The sequence below is a fragment of the Peromyscus maniculatus genome, chromosome 10 (genome assembly GCF_049852395.1).
Source record: "Peromyscus maniculatus bairdii isolate BWxNUB_F1_BW_parent chromosome 10, HU_Pman_BW_mat_3.1, whole genome shotgun sequence".
In the NCBI taxonomy this organism is placed as follows: Eukaryota; Metazoa; Chordata; class Mammalia; order Rodentia; family Cricetidae; genus Peromyscus; species Peromyscus maniculatus.
In genome coordinates, this window is record NC_134861.1 from 95,204,763 (window position 1) to 95,230,172 (window position 25,410).

Sequence of the window (25,410 nt, forward strand, 5' to 3'; positions counted from 1 at the left end):
TGGATACTCTGGAGGAAGCAGAGAACATCTTAAGAGATTTTCACATGTGCAAACCAAACATCTTCCATTGAGGTTTTTCAAAATAGTCTCCTTAAGCTTTAACATGTGTGGGAATAGTGCTTGCTCAGGTAACCACAGGCCAGGCGTGCAGACGCAGGCCCCCAGCACGGCACAGCAGACGCACAAGCCTAGATGCTGAAAACTCAGTTTTTACTGCCTGTTCGCCTAAAGCTTTCCCATTTCGTAGCTCTACTCAGGAAGAAAGGCAGGCAAGTACACCACACTCTTTCCCTTTGGGCAGACCATTGGCAGGTCTGTGGTCAGCTTTTAGAAATCCAGTCAGTGAGCTGGTACACATTTTTTAGCCCTTTCTTCTTTCTTTGTTTCTTTGCTTCTTTCTTTGTTTCTTTGTTTTTCCTTCCTTCCTTCCTTCCTTCCTTCCTTCCTTCCTTCCTTCCTTCCTTCCTTCCTTCCTTCCTTCCTTCCTTCCTTCCTTCCTTCCTTCCTCCCTCCCTCCCTCCCTCCCTCCCTCCCTTCCTTCCTTCTGGAGAATAGTGGTGACAGACTGACTACCTTATTCTTATTCTTTCCTTTTGTTTCTAAACAGAAAAATCCATCAGCTTGAAAATGGAGGAGAACAGTGACTCCACGGAGAACCCCCAAGGCCAAGGGCGGCAAAACGCCACCAAGTGTGGGTGGCTGAGGAAGCAAGGAGGCTTTGTCAAGACTTGGCATACCCGCTGGTTTGTGCTCAAAGGGGATCAGCTTTACTATTTCAAAGATGAAGATGAAACCAAGCCCTTGGTAAGTAGGAAAAACAATCCCTGCAGACCGTAGCGATCCATGCAGCTGGTGGAGTCTGAGGGGTCCCCGTCTCCCCGCTGGATCTGTTTCCAGGCATCTTGTCTGCTTCTTTTACGGGGTTTCTTAGATTTGGACATGATGAACTGGCTAGTTGAGACTCAGAGGCAAATTATACTTGTCTAATGTTAATTTTGAGTTTTACTAAAGGGACGGAATGTCTGAATCCCTCAGGCAACCTTACTTCATAAGAAAATATTAATGGGCATCTACTAGGGGATAGAGCTCATAACCAAGGCAGCTTTTCTTTCTTTCTTAGGAATAAGTTGAAGAATCTGTATTTTAATGGAAATTGCCTATATAGCCACACTGCTCTGGGGACAGTTTCTGTGTTTCTTTGTGGTCCCTTAGTGGTCATTTATTTCCTGATATTCTTAGCCACACGTTTCAAAACTGTAATTAAAAAAAAAAAAAAAGAAGCTCTTGAGTTTTCTCAGCTATGGTCATTGCTTATCAACAGAAGAAAGATGCAAAGGAGGCACCATCCCTGGCTCTTTCCTTTGCCTACATCTAGGGAAAATAGAAGTGAAAGGAGAGATATCTGAGACTGGCTGGTATAATCATTCCCAATTACATGTTCTTGAGGCTACTTCCTCTCCTGTTGAAGTTCAAGATCTTAATTAGGAATTTGAATCAGAACTCACCGAAGCATAATAGTTTCACAGGATTCTCATTCCTGTAAGTTAAATAAAAACAGTGTAAGTGCATACTGTAAACCCCAGTCAGTCATAATACTAGTTTTTGCATATTGACCAGAGTTAAGAATTTACATTATTGTCTTATGAAATGCTTACTGTTTATGTAGCTATATTTGTCTGTCTATCTATCTATGCCCCCCCACACACTTATACACAACCCATTGGTATTGCTTGTGTCTACGTGTGTTTAGGGCTGACCACTTGAGATTGGACAATGGGAGTTTGTCCCTTGAGAAACTGATTCTTCCTCTCTCAGTGGTGGCCACTGGTAGCTCTTCACCTAGGAATGGGACCTTATGGAGTTTCCCCCATCCATGTTGGGACATCAACTGGTGTTGCCATTATGTGGATCTTCTTCAGGCAACCATATCTTTGAGATCTGAGATCTTAAGGATTCAGTTTCCCAAAGATGAGGTCATATGGTTGGGAGGGAGGAGCAGAATGATCTAGATGCAGTACTCATGTATGAATTTCTTCAAAAAAAATTAAAGCCACATCATCAATAAAGATGTGTATTCATTTATCTATATTAGTATTAACTAAAATTAATTAATTTTTCTTTTACTCTTCTCTCAAACATCACAACTCAGGTTTTCCCTTCCTCCACTCTCCCCAGTCTCCACCCTCCCCCAACCCCTACTCTCACTCAGATTCACTCCTTCTCCTTTTCCCTTCAAAAAAAAAAAAAAAAAGAGCAAGCCTCCCAGAGACATCAACTGAACACAGCATAACAAATTACCTAAGACTAGAACACAAACCCTCATGTCAAAACTGGGCAAGGCAACCCAGTAGGAGGAAAAGGGTCCCAAGAGCAGGCCAAAGAGTCAGAGATACCTCCCACTCTAAGGAACCCCACAAGAACACCTAGATATACAACCATAACATGTATTCAGAGGACCTAGCTAAGACCCATATAAAGTCCGAGATTGTCACTTCAGTCTCTGTGATCCCCTCTGGGCTCTGCTTAGTTGATTCTGTGGGCCATGTTCTCAGCTCCTCTGACTCCCGCAATCCTCCCCCACCCCTTCTGCAGGGTTCCCCTGGCTCTGCCTAGTGTTTGGCTGTGGGTCTCTGCATCTGCTTCTGTCAGTTGCTGGATGATGCTTCTCTAAAGACAATTGGGCTAGGCCCCAATCTATGAGTATTTATTTATTATCTCATGAAACACTTAAAATAACTCTTGATTTTTGTATTATTCTATGGTTGTGATTTTGTTAGCCCTATCTTTTATTACATGAAGAAAACAAGGTTTAGGATGCAGTTTACCCCAAGTAAAATGAAAATGGTGCCATGATTTAACTCTAGATATGTCAAGGTTCTTGTAGCCTGGGTCAAAGACCTCTGAGTCAATGAATAAGAGTACTTCCTACTGGTGATGTGATAAGGGAGCACATTTCTACATTGGTCACTTGACTTGTCCTGCCAAACCTGTGGGGCATAGGGGACTCGTTATACAGATGAACAAACTATGGCTGTGGTGTCCATTCTTATGTCACACTCCGGAGTCCCTTTCTGTTGTGTAGCTTGTTTTATACCATGTAACATTCAGATTAAGACATTGTCTTGAATACAGAGTCATTTTTACCAAACTCAGAGGAAGGATTAAGTTAATATGGAAACACTAGAACCTGAGGGATCCAACATGAAGACTCTGGTAGGGAAGGATTGTGTTGAATATAACTGAAATGTGAGTCAGAGCCAGTGTTAGGTTACCTGGGTGCTCATCTGACACAACACTGGATGGACCAGATTGTTAGCCAGAAGGGATCTAAATTAAGTGATTTCTTATAGCATTGTCTAGGATGGAAATAAGTCACTAGGGGAGCAAGCAGAGAACTCACGGGCTACATGAGCAGAGAACTCTTAGTAGACTAAGCAGAGGTAGGGATTTTCCAGACAGGGTGTCCTTCTTTAATGAGGGTTACTTCATTGCCTCGGGTATGAGGCCGTTGTTTCTCAAATGTGTAAACTGTAGATGACAGAGAAAGTGATCTTAAACCCTAGTTTGAGGAATTCTGCTCTAAACTGATCAAAGAAGATATCAAGTTATCTCTGCTGTGTCCCTCTGTGTCATTTCTCACAAGTAATAGTCGGTAGTTTGGTTACTTTTATGTAAAAACTGGAAATATAATTAAAGCAATGCAAAAGAATGCTTTGAATTAATTCAAAGTAACTCCCCTTAAAATTAAAATTACCTTACTTTGTAATATCTCTAAGAAAATATTGTTCTGTTATTAATATTAGATTCAGCATTTACAGACTTACCAGTTAAATGAACAAAATGGGGTGATATGTTCCAATGTAGCACCAATTCTTTCACGAGTCCAACATCTTTTAGCCACTATCCTCCATAGCAATGTCAAAAATGTTCCTTTTAACATATTGTTAAGGACTAGAAATTAATAAGGCAGTTAAAATTTGAGATTAAATAACCTTATCTTTTTTGTTGTTTTTGATCATTTTTCTAATAATAAAAGCACTAGGGAATGTGACACTGTAGTTTTTCATTTCAAAACTTTTGACTAATGTTGAAACATAAGCATGTAAAATCCAGCCATTTCCAAACCAGAGACTTATCACTAACTTACATATCCATTCAGGGGTCATGCTATCCTATGATTGGACTAATTCCTTTCTTTGTTGGAACATGCTTTTTTGTTACTGAAAATTTCATATGTGAGTGCTGGATGTGTATCATTTCCTAACTCCTTACAGCTCTTCCTTGCCCAACCACCTCCTCAAATTCATTGCCCCTTATTGTTTAAGAGTTATTGTTTTACACACACACACACACACACACACACACACACACACACACACGAGCAAATTTATAAATACAACCTGCTGAGTCCATTTAGTGTGTTCAGGACTGAGCACTTGGGACAGGGAAACCTATCAAGGGATTTACTCCAGGGAAGACTGGTTATCTCTCTCTCAGCAATAATTAATTGCCTGAAGTTCTTCATCTAGGGGTAGAACCTTGTGAAATTTCCCCCATTCATATTGTAACATCAATTGGTGTTTTAGCTTCTTAGGTCTTAGATAGGCAACCATATTGCTGAGATTTCATGGGTCAGCTTCCCTGTTATCCATAGGAGTCACCCTTTTCTCGTAGATGCCCTTATCCTCTGGTTCTTACAGTCTTTCCACTCCTTCTGTGACATCCCCTCTGTCTTTGGGGTAGGGTTTGTGTTGTACATGAGTCAGTTGGAGCTGGAAATCCTATGGTCTTCTTTCTCTGTGTGTGACCAGTTGTCTCTTTCTGTCGTAAAAGAATCTTCTTAGTTAAGGGGTGGAGCTGCACTTAACTGAATGCAGTCAGAATTTACACGGATTTACAGATGTGGCAGCATTGGTTCTCTGTAGCTGGAAAATTTCTCTCCAGCTTCTGCCACCAAGCCCCGGCAGTCCCTTAGCCCACTTATAAAATAAACACACAGACGCTTACATTATTTAAACTGCTTGGCCATTAGCTCAGGCCTATCATTGTCTAGCTCTTACTCTTATATTTAGCCCATTTCTATTAATCTTTACTTTGCCACATGGCTCGTGGCTTACTGGTACTTTACATCTTCCTTGTCCTGGCAGTGGCTCCAGGCAGTCTCTCCTCTGCCTTCCTGTTTTCTCTTTCCTCCTCTCTGTTAGTCCCGCCTATACTTCCTGCCTGGCCACTGGCCAATCAGTGTTTATTTATACAGAGTGATATACACAAAAGTTTTCTGTGGTCCTTGGCCTTACCAGCCACAGGCACTGCTCTAGGTTTAGTGTGTCAGACATGATTTTCCTTCTATTGAGCTGACATTAAGTCCAATTAGGCAAATGTTGGTTACCCTAGATAAGTGCTTTTATTGTACTCTTCAGACTATCTTGCTTTTCTGGTCTTTGTTGTGGTTCATAGGTGTTATTCCTGGGTAAGATTAGTTGTTACTTTTCTTGCTTGGTATCTTGCATATTGGGGCCAGGCCTATTCTCTACTATGGTAATTGATTATCTCAACTCAGAATTATAAATATATTTTTAAAAAATGAAGGGTAAGCCGGGCGGTGGTGGCGCACGCCTTTAATCCCAGCACTCGGGAGGCAGAGCCAGGTGGATCTCTGTGAGTTCGAGGCCAGCCTGGGCTACCAAGTGAGTTCCAGGAAAGGCGCAAAGCTACACAGAGAAACCCTGTCTCGAAAAACCAAAAAAAAAAAAAAATGAAGGGTAAATGACATCTAAAACTCTTGTGGGAACCTACAATATGTTTTTTTTTTCAATTGAACTCATGGCCTTATTCCTTATAGACAAATATTCAACTTCTGAGCTAAACCCCAAATCACTCTAACCTTCTTGTTCCCTACCTTACTCTTCTCTGTCTCTGTCTCTGTCTCTGTCTCTCTCTCTCTCTCTCTCTCTCTCTCTCTCACACACACACACACACACACACATACACACACACAAACTTAAAATGGGGTTTTAGTAAGTTGCCCAGATTGGGTTTGAATTCACCCTGTAGCTCAGATAGGACTTGAACTTGTAATCCTCCTGCCTCAGCTTCCTAAGTAGTTGGGATTACAGATTTATGTCTCCAGTCCCAATTTACAATAGATTTATAAAGACTTAAATGAGGAAAATCTTTACAAATGTTGAAATTGGGGAAAAAAATATGTATTTGCACATCTATGTGTAGCAGCCAAAGGGATACTGCAGATGAGCAGCTGGTGAAGAAGCATAAATCCCAGAATTCCTTGCTTCAGGTGGATTGTTCCTCAGTTCTTTCTTTTGACCTCCTACTAATCCTCAACTTTTCTTTGGACTTAGCTTTAGCCAGAAATATTTATTAATGATTTATATTCAATTTGATGCTTCAAACAAGATGTCCTTGGTATTCATGTATTTTGACTCCCAGTTTTAAAAATGTGGTCTATCATTGTTGGGAAGGCATGGCAGGTGGGACCAGCTCCTGTTCACAGTGATGGAAGTGGAAGGTGGTTAGTCTACCCCATAGGCAGAAAGGAAGCAAAGAGCTCAGACAGGACCCAGCAATAAATGGAACCCTTAAGACCTGCCCCCAACTGTCTACTTCTGTAGGGAGGTCACAGTCCCAGAACATCTACAGTCTTTGAAAACAGCACAACAGTGGACCAGGTGTTCAAGTCCATGAACCTGTGGGGGACATTTTTTTGTTCTGTTTTACATGATTTTGAGTCATGGTTTCATATCACCCAGGCTGCCCTGGAACTTGCTGTGTAACCATGGATGACTGTGAACTGTTATTCCCCTGCCTTCAAATCTGAAGTGCCGCATTACAGACAAACACCATCATTCTTGGTCTGTGGGGACATTTCACACACAAACAATAGCAGCTCCATGTTTACAAGTGTGAAAAGAGGGCAAGAAGTTTAGAGAGATGGATGGGGTCACGGTGCAAAGGTCTATGTGCTAGGCAGAGACTGCATTGCCTTGTGGACAGTGGGAAGCAACTTCCAGAAAAACCTCACAAACCTGTGTTACTGTCTGAGAGAGGAGTTTGGGCAGCCATTTCCTAATATGTTAAAAACCTGTTAATGATATAATTTTCTCAGGTTTTTTTTCTTTTGTATCTTCAACTTTTATCTCTATAAGAACTATATATATATCCAGTTTAGTATATCCCAGACTTGATTATGTGGACTTTACATCATTTTTTCATAATCTTCCTCAGATTGCACTTGGCTTTCCAGATACTCAACCACCTGTTCAGGTGGGAGGACTTCAGAAGTCTCACCTCCCCCCCACTTCTGTGTTTTCTTGTTGAGTAGAAGGTGAAGTTGCCCCATGTTCCCCATTTTCTAAGGGTGATTTGCAGTGGCCTTACAGCCCCAACCAGGACTCCTTGGCAGTGTGTTGAAACTCACCTTGAAAGTAATAGCTTACCTACTCAACTTAAAAATACATGAAGCTAAATATCTTTATTATATGTCACATTTTTAAAAAATGATAATCAACCTCACAATTTTAGTTCACCAGGGTAAAACCATTGAAAATCCACTGGCAACAAGTGAATGCACTAATACAGAGACACACTTTATTCACAGACAACTGAAAACTTTACAGTTGATTTTTGTTGTTTCTAGGGAAAAATACAGAAAAGTGATCCATGTGGGCGTTTTTGTATCTACCATTTTATCACTCATAGGCTACGGCTATCAGCATTTTATAGAGCTTTATTTTTTCCAGATTTTTAGATTTATTTCCTATTTTTGTTTTAATCTTAGAGTAAAGTGATATTATATGGAGGAAAGTTGAAAAATTAACTATATAGAAGATTATAAAAATATTTTCATTCCCTTTACACCCTAAGCTTTGGAACAATTGTTTTTAAGGGTTTTTAAAACAGGTTTAAACCAATTTTATGAAACTGTTCACTTGGCCACCTTTCATTAATAATTATGATGGGCTGGAGTGATGACTCAGGGGTTAAGAACACTTGTTGCTGTTGCAGAGGACCCAGGTTCAGTTCCCAGCACCTACATGGCAGTTCACAACTGTAATTCCAATTCCAAGGGAATCAGGCATATGTTTTATACACATATATGCATGCAGGCAAAAAATACTAATACACATAAGATAAAAAAATAAATGTTTAAAAAATGATCAATGGCTGAGGCTTTAATTACAGCTATCATAGCATGAAGGAAGAGTCATAGATTTGACATGAGTGTTGTTATTTCTAAAAATAAGGCAATGGTATGGGTATGTTAATGCTATTATGGGGCAATCTGTCTGGCTTCTCTCCTGAAGTATACTGTAACATAAATAAAAGCTAAGTTTTGCCTTGGGCTATGCTGGCAAATTTCTCCTACACACCTCTGTGCTAGAAGGACAGCGGGAAACATCAATTTTTAGAATCTAGTCTGAGACTTCTGAGAAAATGGCTAAAAGCCAGACAGGCACCAACCCAATTAATATAGTTTAGACTTTCCACCACAGATATTGATCCAGTGTGTGGGGAATGTTTTTTCTGGGTACAATGAGGATGGCACTATATTAGATCACAATAGATTTTCCTATCTCAGAGCACAAAATGATGTTGAGTATTGTAACCTGAGGACTGACCTCTAAATGTGTAGAATTGATTGCTGATTAAAGACTAAGGTCTAATTTTATATACTTAATGAAACTCATGAGTTCATGAAATCTAGAAACCTCTCAGGTACTTGCTGTCCCCTGTTACAAAATAGGAATCAAAGAAGCCAAGGCCACAGCTAAGAGCTTAAAGTAACACTGCAAATGGGAAAGGAATCTCACTGTCACATCCTTATGTCACAGACTTATGTGTGGCACCTGAGGCATTTGGTATTCAAAGAGAGATATAAAATAACATTGCATGTCATCATGAGTTTTTAGGGATTCTTTGGGATTTCATAGAAATTTTTATATCAAGAGACAGGAAATGCAATTAATTCAAATTAGTTTATTCCACTGCTGAATAATTTCTCATTGTTTCTCTCTATGCAGCAAAATAAAGCACAGTATTTTTCATTTCAGACAAAAAGACTTTGGAGTAAAGTTCTTTGTGTAGAACTTGAGCTGTCTGCTGACAAATCGTGACACATTGGCCAAATGACTAAGTAGTTTAAATTTTGATGAACTTGTTTGTACAGTGAGATCATGATGACATTCCTCATGCTCTTACTAAGAGGATTAGATGAGACTAATGTATACACGGTCTTAGCCAGAAGACTGAGAAGTGGGGAAGCAGTGAGAGAATTTATGTGGGTGACCTCAAGATGCAATCACACATTGTAAACAGAAAATCAGCACCGACGGTCCATGTGTGAGTTTCCTTTCTGATGCTATCAAAGCTGCTCATGTCTGACTGATCCCTTCTAAAAACGCATAGGTTTCTAGTGTCCCTGCAGGCATTCTGCTAGAAAACAAAATGAAGTGGGAGAGAGAGAGAGGGAGGGAGGGAGGGAGGGAGGGAGGGAGGGAGGGAGGGAGGGAGGGAGGAGGGAGGAGGGAGGGAGGGAGGAAGGGAGGGAGGGAGGGAGGAGGGAGGGAAAGAGGGGGAGGGAGGGAGGGAGGAAGGGAGGGAGGGAGGGAGGGAGGGAGGGGAACTTTTAACAGTAGCAGACAGCTTATTCCTTTCTTGGGTTAGAATCGGAACAGGTGAGAGAAATCTTAGTAGCACTTTAGACACTCAGGTTGCCAGTTATTTTGCTTCCAAATTCAACATGGCCTCCTTTCCCCCCATCATCCAAGAAAGGGATAGAAAAGGATTACTGCATGGCTGGATCAAGAGTGCATCTTGTCATGTTCATGTACCCTTAGTTAGATGCAATGGATCACTGTAGTAGTTACTTTTCTGTCACCATGGTAAAGTACCACAACCAAACATCACTTAGGGAAGAGTCCATCATTGCAGGAAGCATGTAGGTCCTTGTGCTCATAGACAAACACTAGGGAAACCAGGACTGTTAAGAACATGGGGTTGTTGCTTCAAAGGGAGAGGTGTGTAACCTGTTTTCCACCCAGAAGGCTGGAAAAGGATGTGGTTAATAGCATGGTGACATCTGTGCTATATGTATGGCCAGCCCATACCAATTCCCCTAGACTCATTTTTATCTCCGTTAATCAATTGTGCCATCCTCCCCAGAACTTTATCAGGAGCATTGTGTACCATGAGCCTGCTTCCTCAGTTACTCTGTGGAACCCAACTTTATGAAAGATGTCACTTGTATTTCACAATCATTTCCATGCAGTCATGTTTTAAGCGTTTGTTGTACACACAGGTTTGAGTTAATTATCACTAGGAAACACTTTTCCAATTTGTACTGTGCTTACATATGCCTAAAATAAACTACCCAGTGTCAGACTCTTGAAGTTTGAACAAAGACCAGCTACTGAGTCATGTTGAAACAGATTTCCTTCTTGCCTCAAGTAGATGAACATTCTGCCAGCTGTGGTGCTTGCACAGACCGCACACATGTGATGGTGGGAAGAGCTGGTGGCGGGACCAGGAAGCTGGCTGGTCACATTTTCATCTACCTAAATGTCCTCAAATAGCACCACTGTCTGTGACCGAGGATTCACATATGTGAGCCTGTTAGGGATATTTCTCATCCAAACCACCATAGTTTCTCATTGCAAAGGAGGCTGGACAGTTGACCTAGCATGTAGCATGTGGGAATGAATAAGCAGTCTCTGTCACAGGTGATTAAAGCATTCCTGGAAAAATGGGTTAAATTCCAGTGGCTGTTATGGACATTTATGGTTTTGACAAAAGGCCATACAATTTTTTTTTTTTTTTTTGGTTTTTCGAGACAGGGTTTCTCTGCGTAGCTTTGCGCCTTTCCTGGAGCTCACTTGGTAGCCCAGGCTGGCCTCGAACTCACAGAGATCCGCCTGGCTCTGCCTCCCGAGTGCTGGGATTAAAGGCGTGCGCCACCACCGCCCGGCTCAATTTTTTTTTTTAAAGAAGGAAAACTGCAAATAATAAGCATCCTAGAAGAAACATCTATTATTGCTTCAGGACTTATTGAAACTTTCTGGAAGTGGGTATTTAATATGAGAGTTGAAGAATGATACCATATTTGGAGTGTTATATGTATATATGTATATATGTATATATGTATATAGTGACATGCTGGCTAGTGCTTGTAAACTTGCCACAACCTAGAGTCATCTAGCAGAGAGAACCTCAACTGAGAAAGCCTCTGTCAGATTACCTGTAGGCAAGTCTTCATCACAGCTCCTTGATTAATATTGATTAATAATTGATGTGGAGGGCTTGTCCACTGTACCACCTCTGTGCAGGTGTCATGGGTTGTATATGAAAATGGGCTGGGCAAGCCATGATGACCAAGTCAGTAGGCTGTATTTTTCCATGGCTTCTGCTTCAGTTCCTGCCTTCAGGTTTCTGCCTTGAGCTCCTGCCCTGACTTCCCTCAGTAATGGATGATAGCCTTGCATTTTCCTTCCCTAGCTGATTTTGGTCTTTGGTAGTGTTTTATCACAGCAATAGAGACCCTAACTAAGACGAATGAAAGGGTGTGGTCCTAGCCTTTTGGTAGACTGTTGGAGACTGGAGCTTGATCACATGTTTTAGTGCATATGAATGAAGGCACACTGGGAGAGAGTTCTGGCAAGACATAACTAGAACAGACCTACTAAGACAGACATACTAGGAGAGAGTTGAGTGGTATAAATGATTTTGGAATTTCATTCCAAGACCTTCCCTGCCCCCTATTTCATGTAACTTTCTTTTCTTCTTCTTCTTCTTCTTCTTCTTCTTCTTCTTCTTCTTCTTCTTCTTCTTCTTCTTCTTCTTCTTCTTCTTCTTCTTCTTCTTCTTCCTCTTCTTCTTCTTCTTCCTCTTCCTCTTCCTCTTCCTCTTCCTCTTCCTCTTCCTCTTCCTCTTCCTCTTCCTCTTCCTCTTCCTCCTCCTCTCTTCCTCTTTATCCTCCCATGCTCCTTCCTTTCCTTTCTCCTCCTGCTCTTCCTCTGTCTTATTCTTCTGCTTCTTAATTTAAAGCTAAATAGTCAAAATAGGCCTCTGGCTACACAGTGTTCATTGCAAAGGAATCCAAGTGTGTACCTACCCTTTCGGGACCCATTCTGACAGACGTGGAACTGTCTTGTGAATCTACAATGGACTTACTATTTTATGTTATGAAAGCACCTAGACTATAGAAATACTCTTGGCATTCTATCATTCATTCTTACAGAGGAGGAATTATGTAAATACTCATCAAGTCACAGTTGTGTGTAAAAGGAAGGGCTGAAAATAATCATCAGTGTACAGAAGGCACCTAAGGGGGAAGCAGCAAAGGCATTGAGCTAAAAATAAATGGTTGGGCAGAGGGCAACAGCATGAGGCAAATATCCTTCCTCCTAACATTCTGTACACTGGTTTTATCTACTCCGGGCATTTGCCTGGCAAGCAGTTGACCTCAGCTGCTTTGGGTACGGGTTCTAGAGTCATACTTCCTGGATTCACTAAAGGCTTACCTAATGGCTACAGGCCTTGGGTACGCTATTAAATGACATACTTTGTTATTGATATTTGTAAAATGTTAAGTGATAAAAATATCTACCTGACAGATTGTGAGCTGTGTGAAGTGTTTCCAGATGTAACGCAGCACCTAGTCTCATTAAAGCTGAATATATATTAGTTATTGTTCCTTCCGATACCAGCACCATCATCTTCATCACCGCTAACCTCTCTGATAATTAGAAGACCCTATCACAGAGTGTAGAAATTAGGATCTATAGCATGAGCTTCATTATATGTACAATGAAGAAAATAATTTGATGATGAGTCCATTTTAGCTTCACGAGGAGTTTCTTTGTGATGGTTGTCACTGTTTGTCACAGCACAGGTGTGTGAGTTCACACGGATCTGTGGAAAGAAGACTCAGAGGCATCTTAAGAATGAATCTAGCCTTTCATGGCTGCAGGGGCGTCCAGCCTCAAAGGACTGAAGCACTTTCCCCTTTGCCTAGGGCATTTTTTTTTCTATTTACAGTTTAGCCAGTCAGTTTCCATATGCTCAAAACAACCTGAAAGGAGCTCCCCAAGATACAATGCCAAGTGCAAATTCTTCAATTTCTCAGGTACCAAGGTTTTCTGGGTTTCCTGAACCAAGTTTTGCATAAACTTTGTATCCTTAGGAGACTCTCAGACAAGATTCACATAGGGTTGCTAGAGAAACAAAAGGTATTGGTTAAACAAAGGATAGATTAGGGCTAAGTGCTATGCTCTGGAGCCAGGCCAGGTAATGCAGTAATGCAGCCATAGATGGTCAGTCGAATTTCAGAGCAGTGACTGACTTATTTAATTTGTAACCTGTGTTGCCAGTTTTGAAATCTCATGCAACACTCAAAGCAAAAGTAATGCTCACTACTGTAGTCTTTTCTCTTTGTTTAAATAATTTTGCAGTTCCTTCAAGGTTGCTGAAAATGGTTATGATGGGATCCAAGAAGACTTAGAGGAATCTCTGAAAAATTTCAGAGAAAGACACCCTAGTTTTCTAGTCTCCTGTAACACAGACCAAAGCGCGGGAGTCGAATCCCTTGGGGTTTAGCTTCTTTTTCTCATCATGGCCGAAAGCTCTTATGCTCATGATGCAAGTCAACATATGGAGCCAGATGGTCCATATTTTCCCTGTCTCATTAGCAGAGACTTCAGCACTTTACATTATGCCACTGGCAGAGAGCAGAAGGAAGAGCAGGAAACGAGAGGGTGGAAATCCCATTTGAACATTTACATGCTGGGGGCCGGCAACAGTGTCTTCCAAGGGCTGATTTCGTCTTGGCATGAGATATTTCACAGCCATTTGTAACTTTTTCTCTTTGAGGTCTCTTCTGCCAGTTGATCTGCCTGGCTTTAGATTTATCCTGTCTAAATCCAGCCTCTTTCTATTTCCCCAGAGCTATTACCACACATTTCTTAATCCAGGGACTATTAATCAATGGAAACTACATCAATTAAAGGAAAACAGTTTGCTTACTTTTTATGTATGTAGAAGAAACTGAAAGCAAAAATTCTTATTCTCATATTCTGAATTTCAGTGTATGATTATCTGGTATATTTTTGAGGCTCATCCACATTGCAGAATATATATATATATATATATATATATATATATATATATATATATATTATTTATTTATACTTTATTTCTTATTGTTGCCTGATGATATGTTATCATGTCAATATATCACACTTTTAAATTCTTTTGTCAGTTGATGGGTATTTGAGCTACTTTTTCTCTTAGCTATTATAAGTAATGCTGTTATGAGCATTTACATACAAGTATTTTTTTGTGTGTGATCATATGATTTCATTTCTCTTAGGACTGGAATTGCTGAGTCATATGTTAATTATGTCCATGTCTGAGGAACTGTACTGGCCATTTTTAATTGCTAAATTTTAATCTAATTTAAAATTCAAGTCTCACATTCAGATTAAAATTCATCCATGTCCCTTCATGGCCACCCCAGCATATACCTGTTTCGACAGCTTGTTAGTGTTGATAGGGCTTCAGTTTAGTACAAAGGAAGCTCATTTTCTCCCTCTTTTGTGAATGTGTTTGTGTGTGTGAGAAAGAATATGAGTGTATGTGTGTATATGAGTGTGTATCCTATGTATGTCTGTGTGTGTGTGTGTGTGTGTGTGTGTGTGTGTGAGAGAGAGAGAGAGAGAGAGAGAGAGAGAGAGAGAGAGAAAATGTGAGTGTGCACATGTGTATGCGTGTGACTGTATGTGAGTGCATGTGAGTGTGTGCATATGTATGTGTGTGAGAGAGAGGGGGGAGAAAGAGAGAGAGAGAGGCAGAGGGTCATCTCTTTGGAGTCTCTTACACTAGGCTGGCAGGAAGACTCTATCAGAGCATCAGGGCCACATGGTTTTGTGGTTCTCACCTGGCCTTGTTGGATTTGTTGTTATGGGATGGTCCTTCTCTATGCTGTGAATGTTTGTTTTTCTCATTGCTTGATAATAAAGTTGTTTTGACCTCTGACATGACAGGATGAAATTAGGCAGAAGAATCAAAGTAGGACTCAGAGGAAGAGGGGCAGAGTCCAGAGGGGCAGAGTTGAAGGACGATATGGCAATTTTGTCCTCTGGCTTCTCATTTAGGGATGCCAGTACCAAAGGGCCTATTTTCCATCATTTCACTAACTTGCTGGAGTGTGGTGTGCTAGAACTTTCTGCTCCTTTCTGTCTTGCACTAACTCTCCCATCTGTGTTCCATACACAGGGCAAACGTCCTATGCATGTGACTGACTGAGGTATAAGTCATAGCTACTTCCTATGCTAGTGGAGTGACTCCAGGGGCCATTTCTCTCTGGATATCTCATTCTTGATCTGATGGAGAGCCCAGGCTGAAGCTGGCTGTGGCAATGGTGTGAGACTGAGTTAGATTCTATTCTGGCAGCTCTTAAAATTATGGGACTCTCAGAGCCTCTCTAATTTTGATTTTTAGATTCTAGAAAACAGTGTCGAACAGAGTGTAATACCTATTCAGTATCACATTTTAAAAGATCATATCAAACTAAAGATTTTAAAAATTATTAGCCATAAATAAAATGTGTTTGAGTTTTATCCTCCCAGATGAGTTGAATTGACATTCTCTCATGAACTGTTGTCTGGTTGTCAAAATCTGTCATATGTTTGACTTCCTGAGATTAACTTGAAACAATATTCTATTATGAATCATATCCATTACTTTAGGCCCACATACAACTTTTCATATTTAAAAATTTTAAGGTACTAAATATATTAATCATCAATTTTATTTTAATTTGTGCTACTTTTTTTCTTTTCACTATTCCTTCCTATGCCATAGTAACTGGAAGAGATTGGCAGTCTTTCTGTAGACTGTTTCTAAGCTCGTTTTTATGAACCCAGATTCTTAATTCAAAAATATTCTTTGGATATGGAATCAAACATACTTGAAAAATATGCTAAAGTTTTAAACTCAGTGCAGATGAATAGATGCACACCTCCTCCTTGGCCAATCATAAGGGGTGGGAGACAAGGACAAGGGACTGAGCCCCCTGTGGTCCTGGGCTCATGGGTCTAGATGTTCGTTCAGTGTGCTGCCATCCTGGCCAAGCTTGCAGTGTGCAGCGCTGTTTGAATAAGTCAGCATTGCCCTTGGTTAGCTATGCCATTTAATATTCATAACTTTCTCCAGAGGAGACGGGGAGCATCAACACATCAGGAAGTAAGATTCTCATGCATTTGTTCAGCCAGCATTGCAGGGCCAAGCCTCTTAGTCGATTCTTAAATGTTTTCCTAGATGCTGTTTTCTGATGCTGTGATTTATAGACCCCAGATTTTAGAGGAGATATTTTGCAGGTCACTTTTGCTATTTTAAATAACAATGGTGAGGTGGCTGAAGGCAATGCTGATTCTGGCATTCATGATGCCTGTCATCTTGCATCTCTCTTCCTTCCATACTTCCTCAGTTCAATGCAGAGATGAAACTGATAGGCTTCAGAATTAATTTTCATTCTCAACTTTTTATATAGGTTTTTACATAATATTGTATTTAGTCTTGTTTTCTAAAAATTAAATGATTGTGATTCTTGCAGAAAAATTATTTCCCAAACCTTACCTGTAAAATTTGTACTGTAACATCCACAGATACTTCGAAATCTGGCCCTGCAGTTTTGGGGAGAGATATATAGTACTTTCATTATCTGCCCACATAGATTTTTGTAAATAGTCTCAATTAGATACATTTTGAATTGACTTTAGTGAAGATATGATTGCTCATCTCCGAGAGTCAGAATTAAAACCTCCCTGACTAAACTGTTGCCAGTTCATATTCACTTCTGTTAAAGAGACAGTATTTATTTTAAAATTTGGCTTTCTTCTTGTTAGTTCTGCTTTTGCTTCCCATATTTTAATGGGGTAAAAGAACTGTCTTAGTTAGGGTTACTACTGCTGGTATGAAACACCACAACCAAAAAGCAAGTTGGGGAGGAAACGGTCTGTTTGGCTTACACTTACATATCGCTGTTCACCATTGAAGGAAGTCAGGACAGGAACTCAAACAGGGCAGGAACCTAGAGGCAGCAGATGGTGCAGAGGCTGAGGAGAGGAGCTGCTTACTGACTTGCTCCATGTGGCTTGCTCAGCCTGCTTTCTTATAGAACCCAGGACCACTGGCAATGAACAGGGACCTCCCTCATTGATCAGTAATTGAGAAAATGCCTTACAGCTGCATCTCATGTCGGCATTTTCTCAACTGAGCCTCCTTCCTCTCTAATGACTCTAGCTTGTGTCAAGTAGACACACAGAACCAGCCAATACATGAAACGATAAGGCTGCCGCCTCTGAAGTTCTTTCTATCTAAGATTATGGGATGAGATAGACATCTTGGTTGAATAACTTTTAAACCTTAGACTGATTTTCTGTTGGATGTTTTGACAATCAGTTTTCAAAGATTTATAGGACAGAGGAATCACTGTAGAGACTACTGTAGCTTGATTTTTTCGCCTTGCCCACAGTCAGGACAAACCTCTGTCACCCGCCAGTCCCACAGCCGCTCAGACCCAACCAAATAAACACAGACACTTATATTGCTTTCAAACCGCATGGCCGTGGCAGGCTTCCTGCTAACTGTCCTTATCTTGCTAACTGTGCTTTTATCTTAAATTGATCCATTTCCATACATCTGTACCTTGCCATGTGGCTGGTGGCTTACTGGCGTCTTCACAAGCTGCTGGTCATGGCGGCGGCTGCAGCCTCTCTGGTCATTGCGGCGGCTGCAGCCTCTCTGGTCATTGCGGCGGCTGCAGCCTTTCTGGTCATTGCGGCGGCTGCAGGTCTCCTTCTGCCTTTTTGTCCTTTTATCCTGCCTAGCCACGGCCGATCAGGTTTTATTTATTAACCAATCAGAGCAACTTGACATACAGACCATCCCCCAGCACAGCCAAGTGCAGACCATCTCAAACACCTGCACTCAGGCCCATGGTCCTAATCATCCTCTATACGGACCTGCTGGGTAACGCCACAAAGAACCTGAGAATGGGCTCCCACAGGACATACAGAACATCCCACAGCACTTCCCCTTTCTTTTTTTTTTTTAAAAAAGGAAGGTTTTAACTTTTACACATCTCCAAAGTCAGCTTGGTATATTTGGGAATTTGGGCGTAGCTTCTCTTAACTACTTCCTGCTGGAGGGGGGCGCTGTATCTTATGGGGATGCAAAGAAAATTTTAGGATCATGGAGTAGTCCGTGAGACCGTATCGTCTGAGCCAGTTGCCTTGAAACGATTCTGGATGTTGGATCATCTGGGCCATGGTGTCATCGGAGACCTTTCAGGTGGTCTTGGCTGGTCAAACCTGATGTATCTCAATCTGGAAAAAATCCATAGCCTCTGGCTTTCTGTAGAGATAAAAGCAGAGTCTCCTTTCCAAAGTAACACATCCTTATATCCAAATTTTAAAGTCAAGATATCTTTAATATATACATATTGGTTTAACTCAACATCTTTTACGATCAAATGTTTTTCTGCAGTTAAAAATCCCAAAGACAATATAATCCAAACTCTCTGTGTGATATCCATCTAAGCACACATGCCAGGAACCCGCCAGTAACTCAAACCGGCAGCTGCCGCTCATTTGAGAGAGAGAATTAGGAACTGTGGGGCGTTTACCGACGTCACCGTTCCTGGAGAACTTACCGACGTCACCGCTCCGTGTGTTGAGTTCTGAATCCTCTTTACCACCACGCGAGGATTCTTCTCAGATCACACTTTATTGGAGCACCTCTTGGTTAAGGGACTTTGTCTTTAGTATTTTTTTTTTTTCATAACACCGGCCTTTATCCCTGTTCATTTGTCCTTTTTCTTTAGTCCCTTTTTTTTTTTTTTTCTTTTTTTTCTTTAGCCCTTTTTTTTCTTTAGCCCCAAGTTCGGGCGCCAGACTACAGCTTCATGTCACTGTCCAAAAAGTTTACAACACCATTCATTTGAAAATTTATGGATTTTTGCAAATTGAACCGACACCTTTTTGACATACTACTGTGTTTAGCAGTGCATGTTTACTTGATGGAGGGAATAATTTGTGGACACCACATCGACTGTCTTTTTAGGTTAATATTTCTTCAGCTAACACCTCAGCAGAAATTTCACTTTGCAAGGCCTTGTGTTCCATCAGAAGCATGGAGAGAGGGTATTTTTTCCTTTTCTTGGCCTTTCTATTTATATTTGAGATTGTGAAATGGGTCATACCATGCTGCATCCAAGGACTCTAATTCTGAGGCATGCTTGCTGCTGATTTTTTTCTAACATTTGTATTTGGATGTCATTGTGGAAGTTCTGGATTTACACTGTGAAACACATCATCAATCTTAGGGAAGTCTCCACAATGAAAACCATAAGCCTTCTTATTTTAATGTGTAACTCACTTAAACAATTCTTCAGTTTCAAATATCTATTTTTCGAAAGACCAGTGAAATGAGTTCTGTCTGTCATTAGAGATGGATTCTAACAGAAACCTCTGATTATAGCCAGCCCTCCCAACCCCAGGAATATAATAGTGACATTGACATTCACTATGAACTATGCATTCTGCTCTCCGTACTTGTTGGTTGACTATTTCACTAATTCTCATTAATTTCTATAGTGATTGACAAAACCATATAGAGTGGTAAAAATTAAAACAAAATAACTGAGCCGTGAAGGAAAGCAAAGGTGCTCTGGAGGTGGATAGGACTAACCTCACGCTAAGGGGTTTCTGAGGAGATTTGTCTGTCAAAAAGGAGGGAGTCTGATGTCAAGTTTAAAAAGTAGGAATACAACCTTCAGTAAGGCCTGTTGAAGAACCCTGCTTTAGAAACAATAGTCACAAGTTAGAGGCATCATGCCAAGTACAAAAACCATGTTAGTAACTGTGAATTCTCATATTTACAGAGAGAGTTTACAAGATGGGTTGGTGGCCTTATGAAGAACATGCTTAGCTGTTTGGGAAGTGTGCTCCCTGTGTCCAGACCACAATGTAGAAGCTGATAAAGCCCATCTTCCCATAGTTAACATGGAGGTTTGGGAGTCACTATATGAAATTGTAGTATCTCTGTAGGCATTCATATTCATATGTAGTTCTTATTCCAATGTTTCACCTTATGCCATTCTGATACATTAACACTAAGAAGAGCCTAAGTTTCATTTCTGGCCACCATTACAACTCACACAGGGACAAAGCAGTCCTGCCGGACACGTGCTTAACACAAGGGAAAGGTGTTAGAGATCTGTAGCCAATGGTTGCAACTAAGTTGCTGGAAACAGAATGGACATGGCTCACTGGGACGTATGTCTTTGTTTTTCTTCTTAGACCAAGATAGAGAAACAATGTGAGCAGGTCTGTCCCGCCTCTGCCGTCTATGTTTGTGGACTGCAGTGAAATGAGGTCCTAGAAAGGACGCCGGACAGTGTGGCCAACATCTGTATGTCCATCCCAGGGATTAGAAGAAAAAAGGCTGTGGGGCTGGAACACTGCTGAGAGGGGAGGCTGGAAACAGAGTCAGAGTGGTCACCAAGGAGTGAACGGTATGAGTGAAGCTCTTCAAACAAGAGAAAACCATGCTGCGTGCCTCTCCTCCAGGGCCTTTATTCCCTCCCCAAGTAGACCAGGCGCTGCTTTGGAATGGAGGGCTAACGGGCTTTCTCACTGGCCGCTGTCCTGGTGACAGATCCTAGTAACTGATGAAATGTCCTGTCTAAACACTGGTCTCTGTTTCCACCTTTGTCTCCCCAGCGATTACTGTCCAGAAGAAAGGAATGACAATTTTCTCCGCATTCTTTGCATCTAATTTGTTCTTTATCAGGGTCCCTTGTTAGAGGAACAATTTATGGCACCCCAAATACTTTTGTCTCTCTTTGCCTTTTTTCATTCTGTCTCTCATTAACTCAGAGATGGTCAGGTAGAATGATAGCTGTATGGGGATGATTGGAATTTGGTCTTGAGCACAAACAGAGGAACCAAGGGGTTATAGTTCATGATCACTTATAAACATCTTAGACAGGGAAAAATAAACTGTTTACTAGTGATCTATGTAGGATCTTTGGTGCAAAGCCTAAACCAAGAAGTAAATGTGATTATGGTGAAATCCTCTTATGGTGAAAAGGGATTAGGTGAATGACTTAATGATTCCTGTGGCCTCTGCCAGTTGTCACTGTAAGTCTGTCTTAGCAGTGTTCCATTCCCTGCAGCTCAAACAGAGTGGAGCTTGAATTTCAATTGTTCCAAACTGTCACTTAATACAAGAGTATGCTGGGAGTCCTTGAAGTTTACAGTTCTATATAGAGGATCCTCATGTTTAATAAGAGAAAACTGAGAAATATTTATAGTTACATAATAGCTAATACTAAATTGTACTTTTTTTTTTTTTTGGTCAGAGTTTCAAATCTGGGTCCTCTGTCTCAAAAACAAAATAAAACAATAGCAGCAACAAAACCTTGCCATAGAACAATATTGGGTCACTATTACATAATGAGAATGGCCTCATGTTTTTGGTAGCCACGTTCCCTTTGTCTTCTTAGTCACACCGGCACCAGCAGTTATTTCTTGATTTCTCTAATAGGAGAACAAGGGTTTATTTAGAGCAGAAAGTATTATATTCCCTTAGAGAGAAGGCCAACTTGTATAAGCCTACAGAAGCCTCTAAACTAGTGATTCCCAACCTTCCTAATGCTGTGACCCTTTAACATAGTTCCTCATGTTGTGGTGACCCCCAACCATAAGATTATTTTTGTTGCTACTTCATAACTTGATTTTGCTACTGAGTGGTGTCTCAGTTCCCAAGACCATCAGAAATATGTGTTTTCTGATGGCCGCTACTTACAGGTTGAGAGCTGCTGCTCTAAACAGAGGTTTCCAGCACCCAGAATGAGGATAAGCAAGAGGGAGAGTTGGGCCTACGTGCTCCTGGGCTGGAGAGAATGGTTGTCATCGTCACTGTCATCAGGCAGGTCATGTGGAGGCTGGGAACTTCAATTTCATTAGATTTTAGTTTATTAGCATAAGCTTATAAGTTAGTTTGAATTTCATAGTGACATTTATTTGATTACCATAAATATTTTAAGTTTAAGAGTCAGTGAGCAATTTTTTTTTTTCCTTTCAGAAGTGTACGTATTAATGGAATTTGACAGAGTGAGGAAGTCAAGTGGCGTCTTCACAGGAGATGCACTTGCACCAACCCCCAGACTTCGCAGCACTGGACTCTGCCTTCCTTTACCCTCTTCCCTTCCAGCCCGCCTTCCTCCTGTTTATTCATGAGCAGACTTCTGCATGAAGGCGTTGGCCAGGCATTTGCTCGTTGTAAAGTTAGCTACTATTTTGTGATGCTCTGTTGTAATGAGGGCAATGGCCTTGCAAGGAGTAAACACAAGTACTGTAAGAAACTAATTCAATAAGAAGTGTGTTACGGTGCTGGGTGCAGACTGTGATGGTGCTGGGTGCAGATGGTGAAGGTGCTGGGTGCAGACTGTGACGGTGCTGGGTGTAGACTGTGACAGTGCTGGGTGTAGACTGACGGTGCTGGGTGTAGACTATGACGGTGCTGGGTGTAGATTATGACTGTGCTGGGTGTAGACTGTGACTGTGCTGGGTGCAGACTATGATGGTGCTGGGTGCAGACTGTGACGGTGCTGGGTGCAGACTATGACGGTGCTGGGTGCAGACTGTGAATGTGCTGGGTGCAGACTGTGAGGGTGCTGGGTGTAGACTGTGACGGTGCTGGGTGCAGACTGTGAGGGTGCTGGGTGTAGAGAGATGTTCAGATGAAAACAGGAAAGGGTTCTATTTAAACGTACCTGAAGAGTGAAGAAGACAGTCATGGGAGGAGCAGGAGGAAAACTGTTTGGGTTGAGGGACTAGCATGGCCAGGGAAAACAACCTTGTTTGCAGATTACCTGTATTAACTATGGATTTCTCACTCAGAGCTTTCTGTCTCTTGGACACATCCAGTTAGCCATTCATTTAATGTGAGGCACACACACACACACACACACACACACACACACACACACACACACACGGTTGAACTCTCCACAGAGTTTTCCATGGCTCTTTTTAATCCTGGGTTGATAATACTCCCTGCCTTGTACTGTCCTTTCACATAATGGGTTTTTACTTAGAAAAAAAAAAAAAGGAAAGGAAAATCATGTTTCCTGCTCATCAGCTCCTGTTTCATTCTCTGCCCAGTGTGGAGAATGAGGGTGAAAATTGGGAGGCTCTCTTGTGAACTGTGCTTGAACACTGTAACCATCTGTTTGATACCTCTTGCTGTGTAGGGTTCTCTTTCCTGTCCTGTGCAGCTGGGACTTGAGTCTAGGGTTCCTCTCCTGTAGCAGAGTGTGCTGTCTGTACCCGGTCCATTGCCACTGACTGGAGAAGTGTCCTCAACTCCTGCACAGCCGAGACATAGAATTCTCTGAAATGCAGAAAAGAGGTTCCTTATGGCAGGGTACCCCTTCCCAGGATGACTCCCCCTTTACATCTGAAATGGCTTTAAATCAGTAATGAGGACATTAGACGTACCTAGCATCTTAATGTGTTTATGTGGTTTTGCAAATGTTAGTCTGCTCCTTCCACTGCCTCACATGTAACTCCCCCACTCTGAGAAAACAGTTTAAAGACAATAACTGCTGAAGACTCTCTTCCCAAAATAGCTAGTCCTTGTTCCAAGCCATAGCATTCTAATTTAATGTTGACAATTATTTAAAATGGAGATGTATATGGAACTATCTGTTTTAAAGGCCACCAAGGTATTGCTAAAGGTAAATCAACACTGATGATGCCTCAGCACCGTCAGTGTGGATGCAGCAGCCTGCGGCTCCCCGCTCCTCCTCCACACATCAAAACTTTTGTGGTTATTCATTTTTGCTCTTTTGGGGACCCGCCACCCAGCTCACAAATAAGTCACAAATAGAGGCTTATTCTTAATTATAAATGATTGGCCTTAACTTGACTTGCTTCTTGCCAGTTTTTCTTAACTTAAATTATCCCATCTACCTTTTGCTTCTGGGCTTCTTCCTTTTGTTACTTCTGTAAATCTTACTTTTACTCTTACTCCGTGGCTGGCTGTGTAGCTGGGTGGCTGGCCCATAGAATCGCCCTCCCTCCTTGTTCTCTTGCTCTTTCTTCTCCTCCTAGATTTCTCCTTCTATTTATTCTCTCTGCCTGCTAGCTCAGCCTATCCTTTCTCATGCCTTGCTATTGGCCATTCACCTCTTTATTAGACCAATCAGGTGTTTTAGACAGGCACAGTAATACAGCTTTACAGAGTTAAACAAATGCAACATAAAAGAATGCAACACATCTTTGCATCATTAAACAAATGTTCCACAGCATAAACAAATGTGGGTCCTGGTGCTCCAGGTAGTGTCAGGGGTGGGCTCACTTTCCTAGCATGGGTTTTTATACTAAGCTGGTCATTTGTTGGTCACTCCCTCAATCTCCAGGCTACCCTTACCACAGCACATCCAATAGGCAGGATAGACTGAAGCTCGAAGGTTATGTGACTGGGTTGGTGTCTGAATGGCTCAGATCAAAAACACAAGTAACAGCTCATGGTAGAGAGGATGTGGAGCAAGGAGAACACCCCTCCATTGCTGGTGGGAGTGCAAACTTGTACAGTCAATTTGGAAATCAATATGATGGTTTCTCAGAAAACTGGGAATCGATCTACCACAAGACCCAGCTATACTGCTCTTGGGCATATTCCCAAAGGATTGCTCAATCATACCCAAGGGCAATTGCTCAGCTATGTTCATAGCAGATTTATTTATAATAGCCAGAACTTGGAAACAACCTAGATGTCCCTCAACTGAGGAATGGGTAAAGAAAATATGGTACATTTATACAATGAAGCATTACTTAGCTGTTAAAAACAATGACATCATGAAATTTTCAGGCAAATAGATGGAACTAGAAAAAAATCATCCTGGGTGAAGTAACTCAGATCCAGAAAGACAAACATGTTATGTACTCACTCATAAGTGGATGTTAGCTATAAAATAAAGGATAATTATGCTACAATCCACAGACCCAAAGAGACTAGGTAACAAAGAGGGCTCAAGGGAGGATGCCCAGATCTCCCTGGGAAGGAGAAATAGAAGAGATTTTGTGAGTGGACTGTGGGCAGGTCAGGATCGGAACATGACGGTTCAGGAACATGAAAGAGACAACTGGGAAGAGAAGGGGGCATTTTGGGGTCAGATAGAAACATAGCGCAGGGGAATCTCCCAGGAATCTAGAAGGATGATCCAGCTAAGTTTCCTATCAGTAGTGGATACATAGCCTGAACTGGTCATCTCCTGTGACCAGGTAAGACTTCAAGTGAGGGGATTAGAAAATTTGTTTTTCTTGA

At 41.4% G+C, this 25,410-nt stretch overlaps 1 protein-coding gene across 2 annotated transcripts in view; it reads left to right on the forward strand.

The window, feature by feature from the left end:
- The window catches only part of Arhgap24 (Rho GTPase activating protein 24), a 410,747-nt gene that overhangs the window by 71,011 nt on the left and 314,326 nt on the right, over positions 1 to 25,410 (forward strand). For both annotated transcript variants that reach the window (XM_006975407.4, XM_076546797.1), the window contains one exon: positions 608 to 804. In XM_006975407.4, the coding sequence (XP_006975469.1) occupies positions 628 to 804 (177 nt within the window). In that variant the 5' untranslated portion in view covers positions 608 to 627. The remainder of the gene's footprint in view (positions 1 to 607; positions 805 to 25,410) is intronic.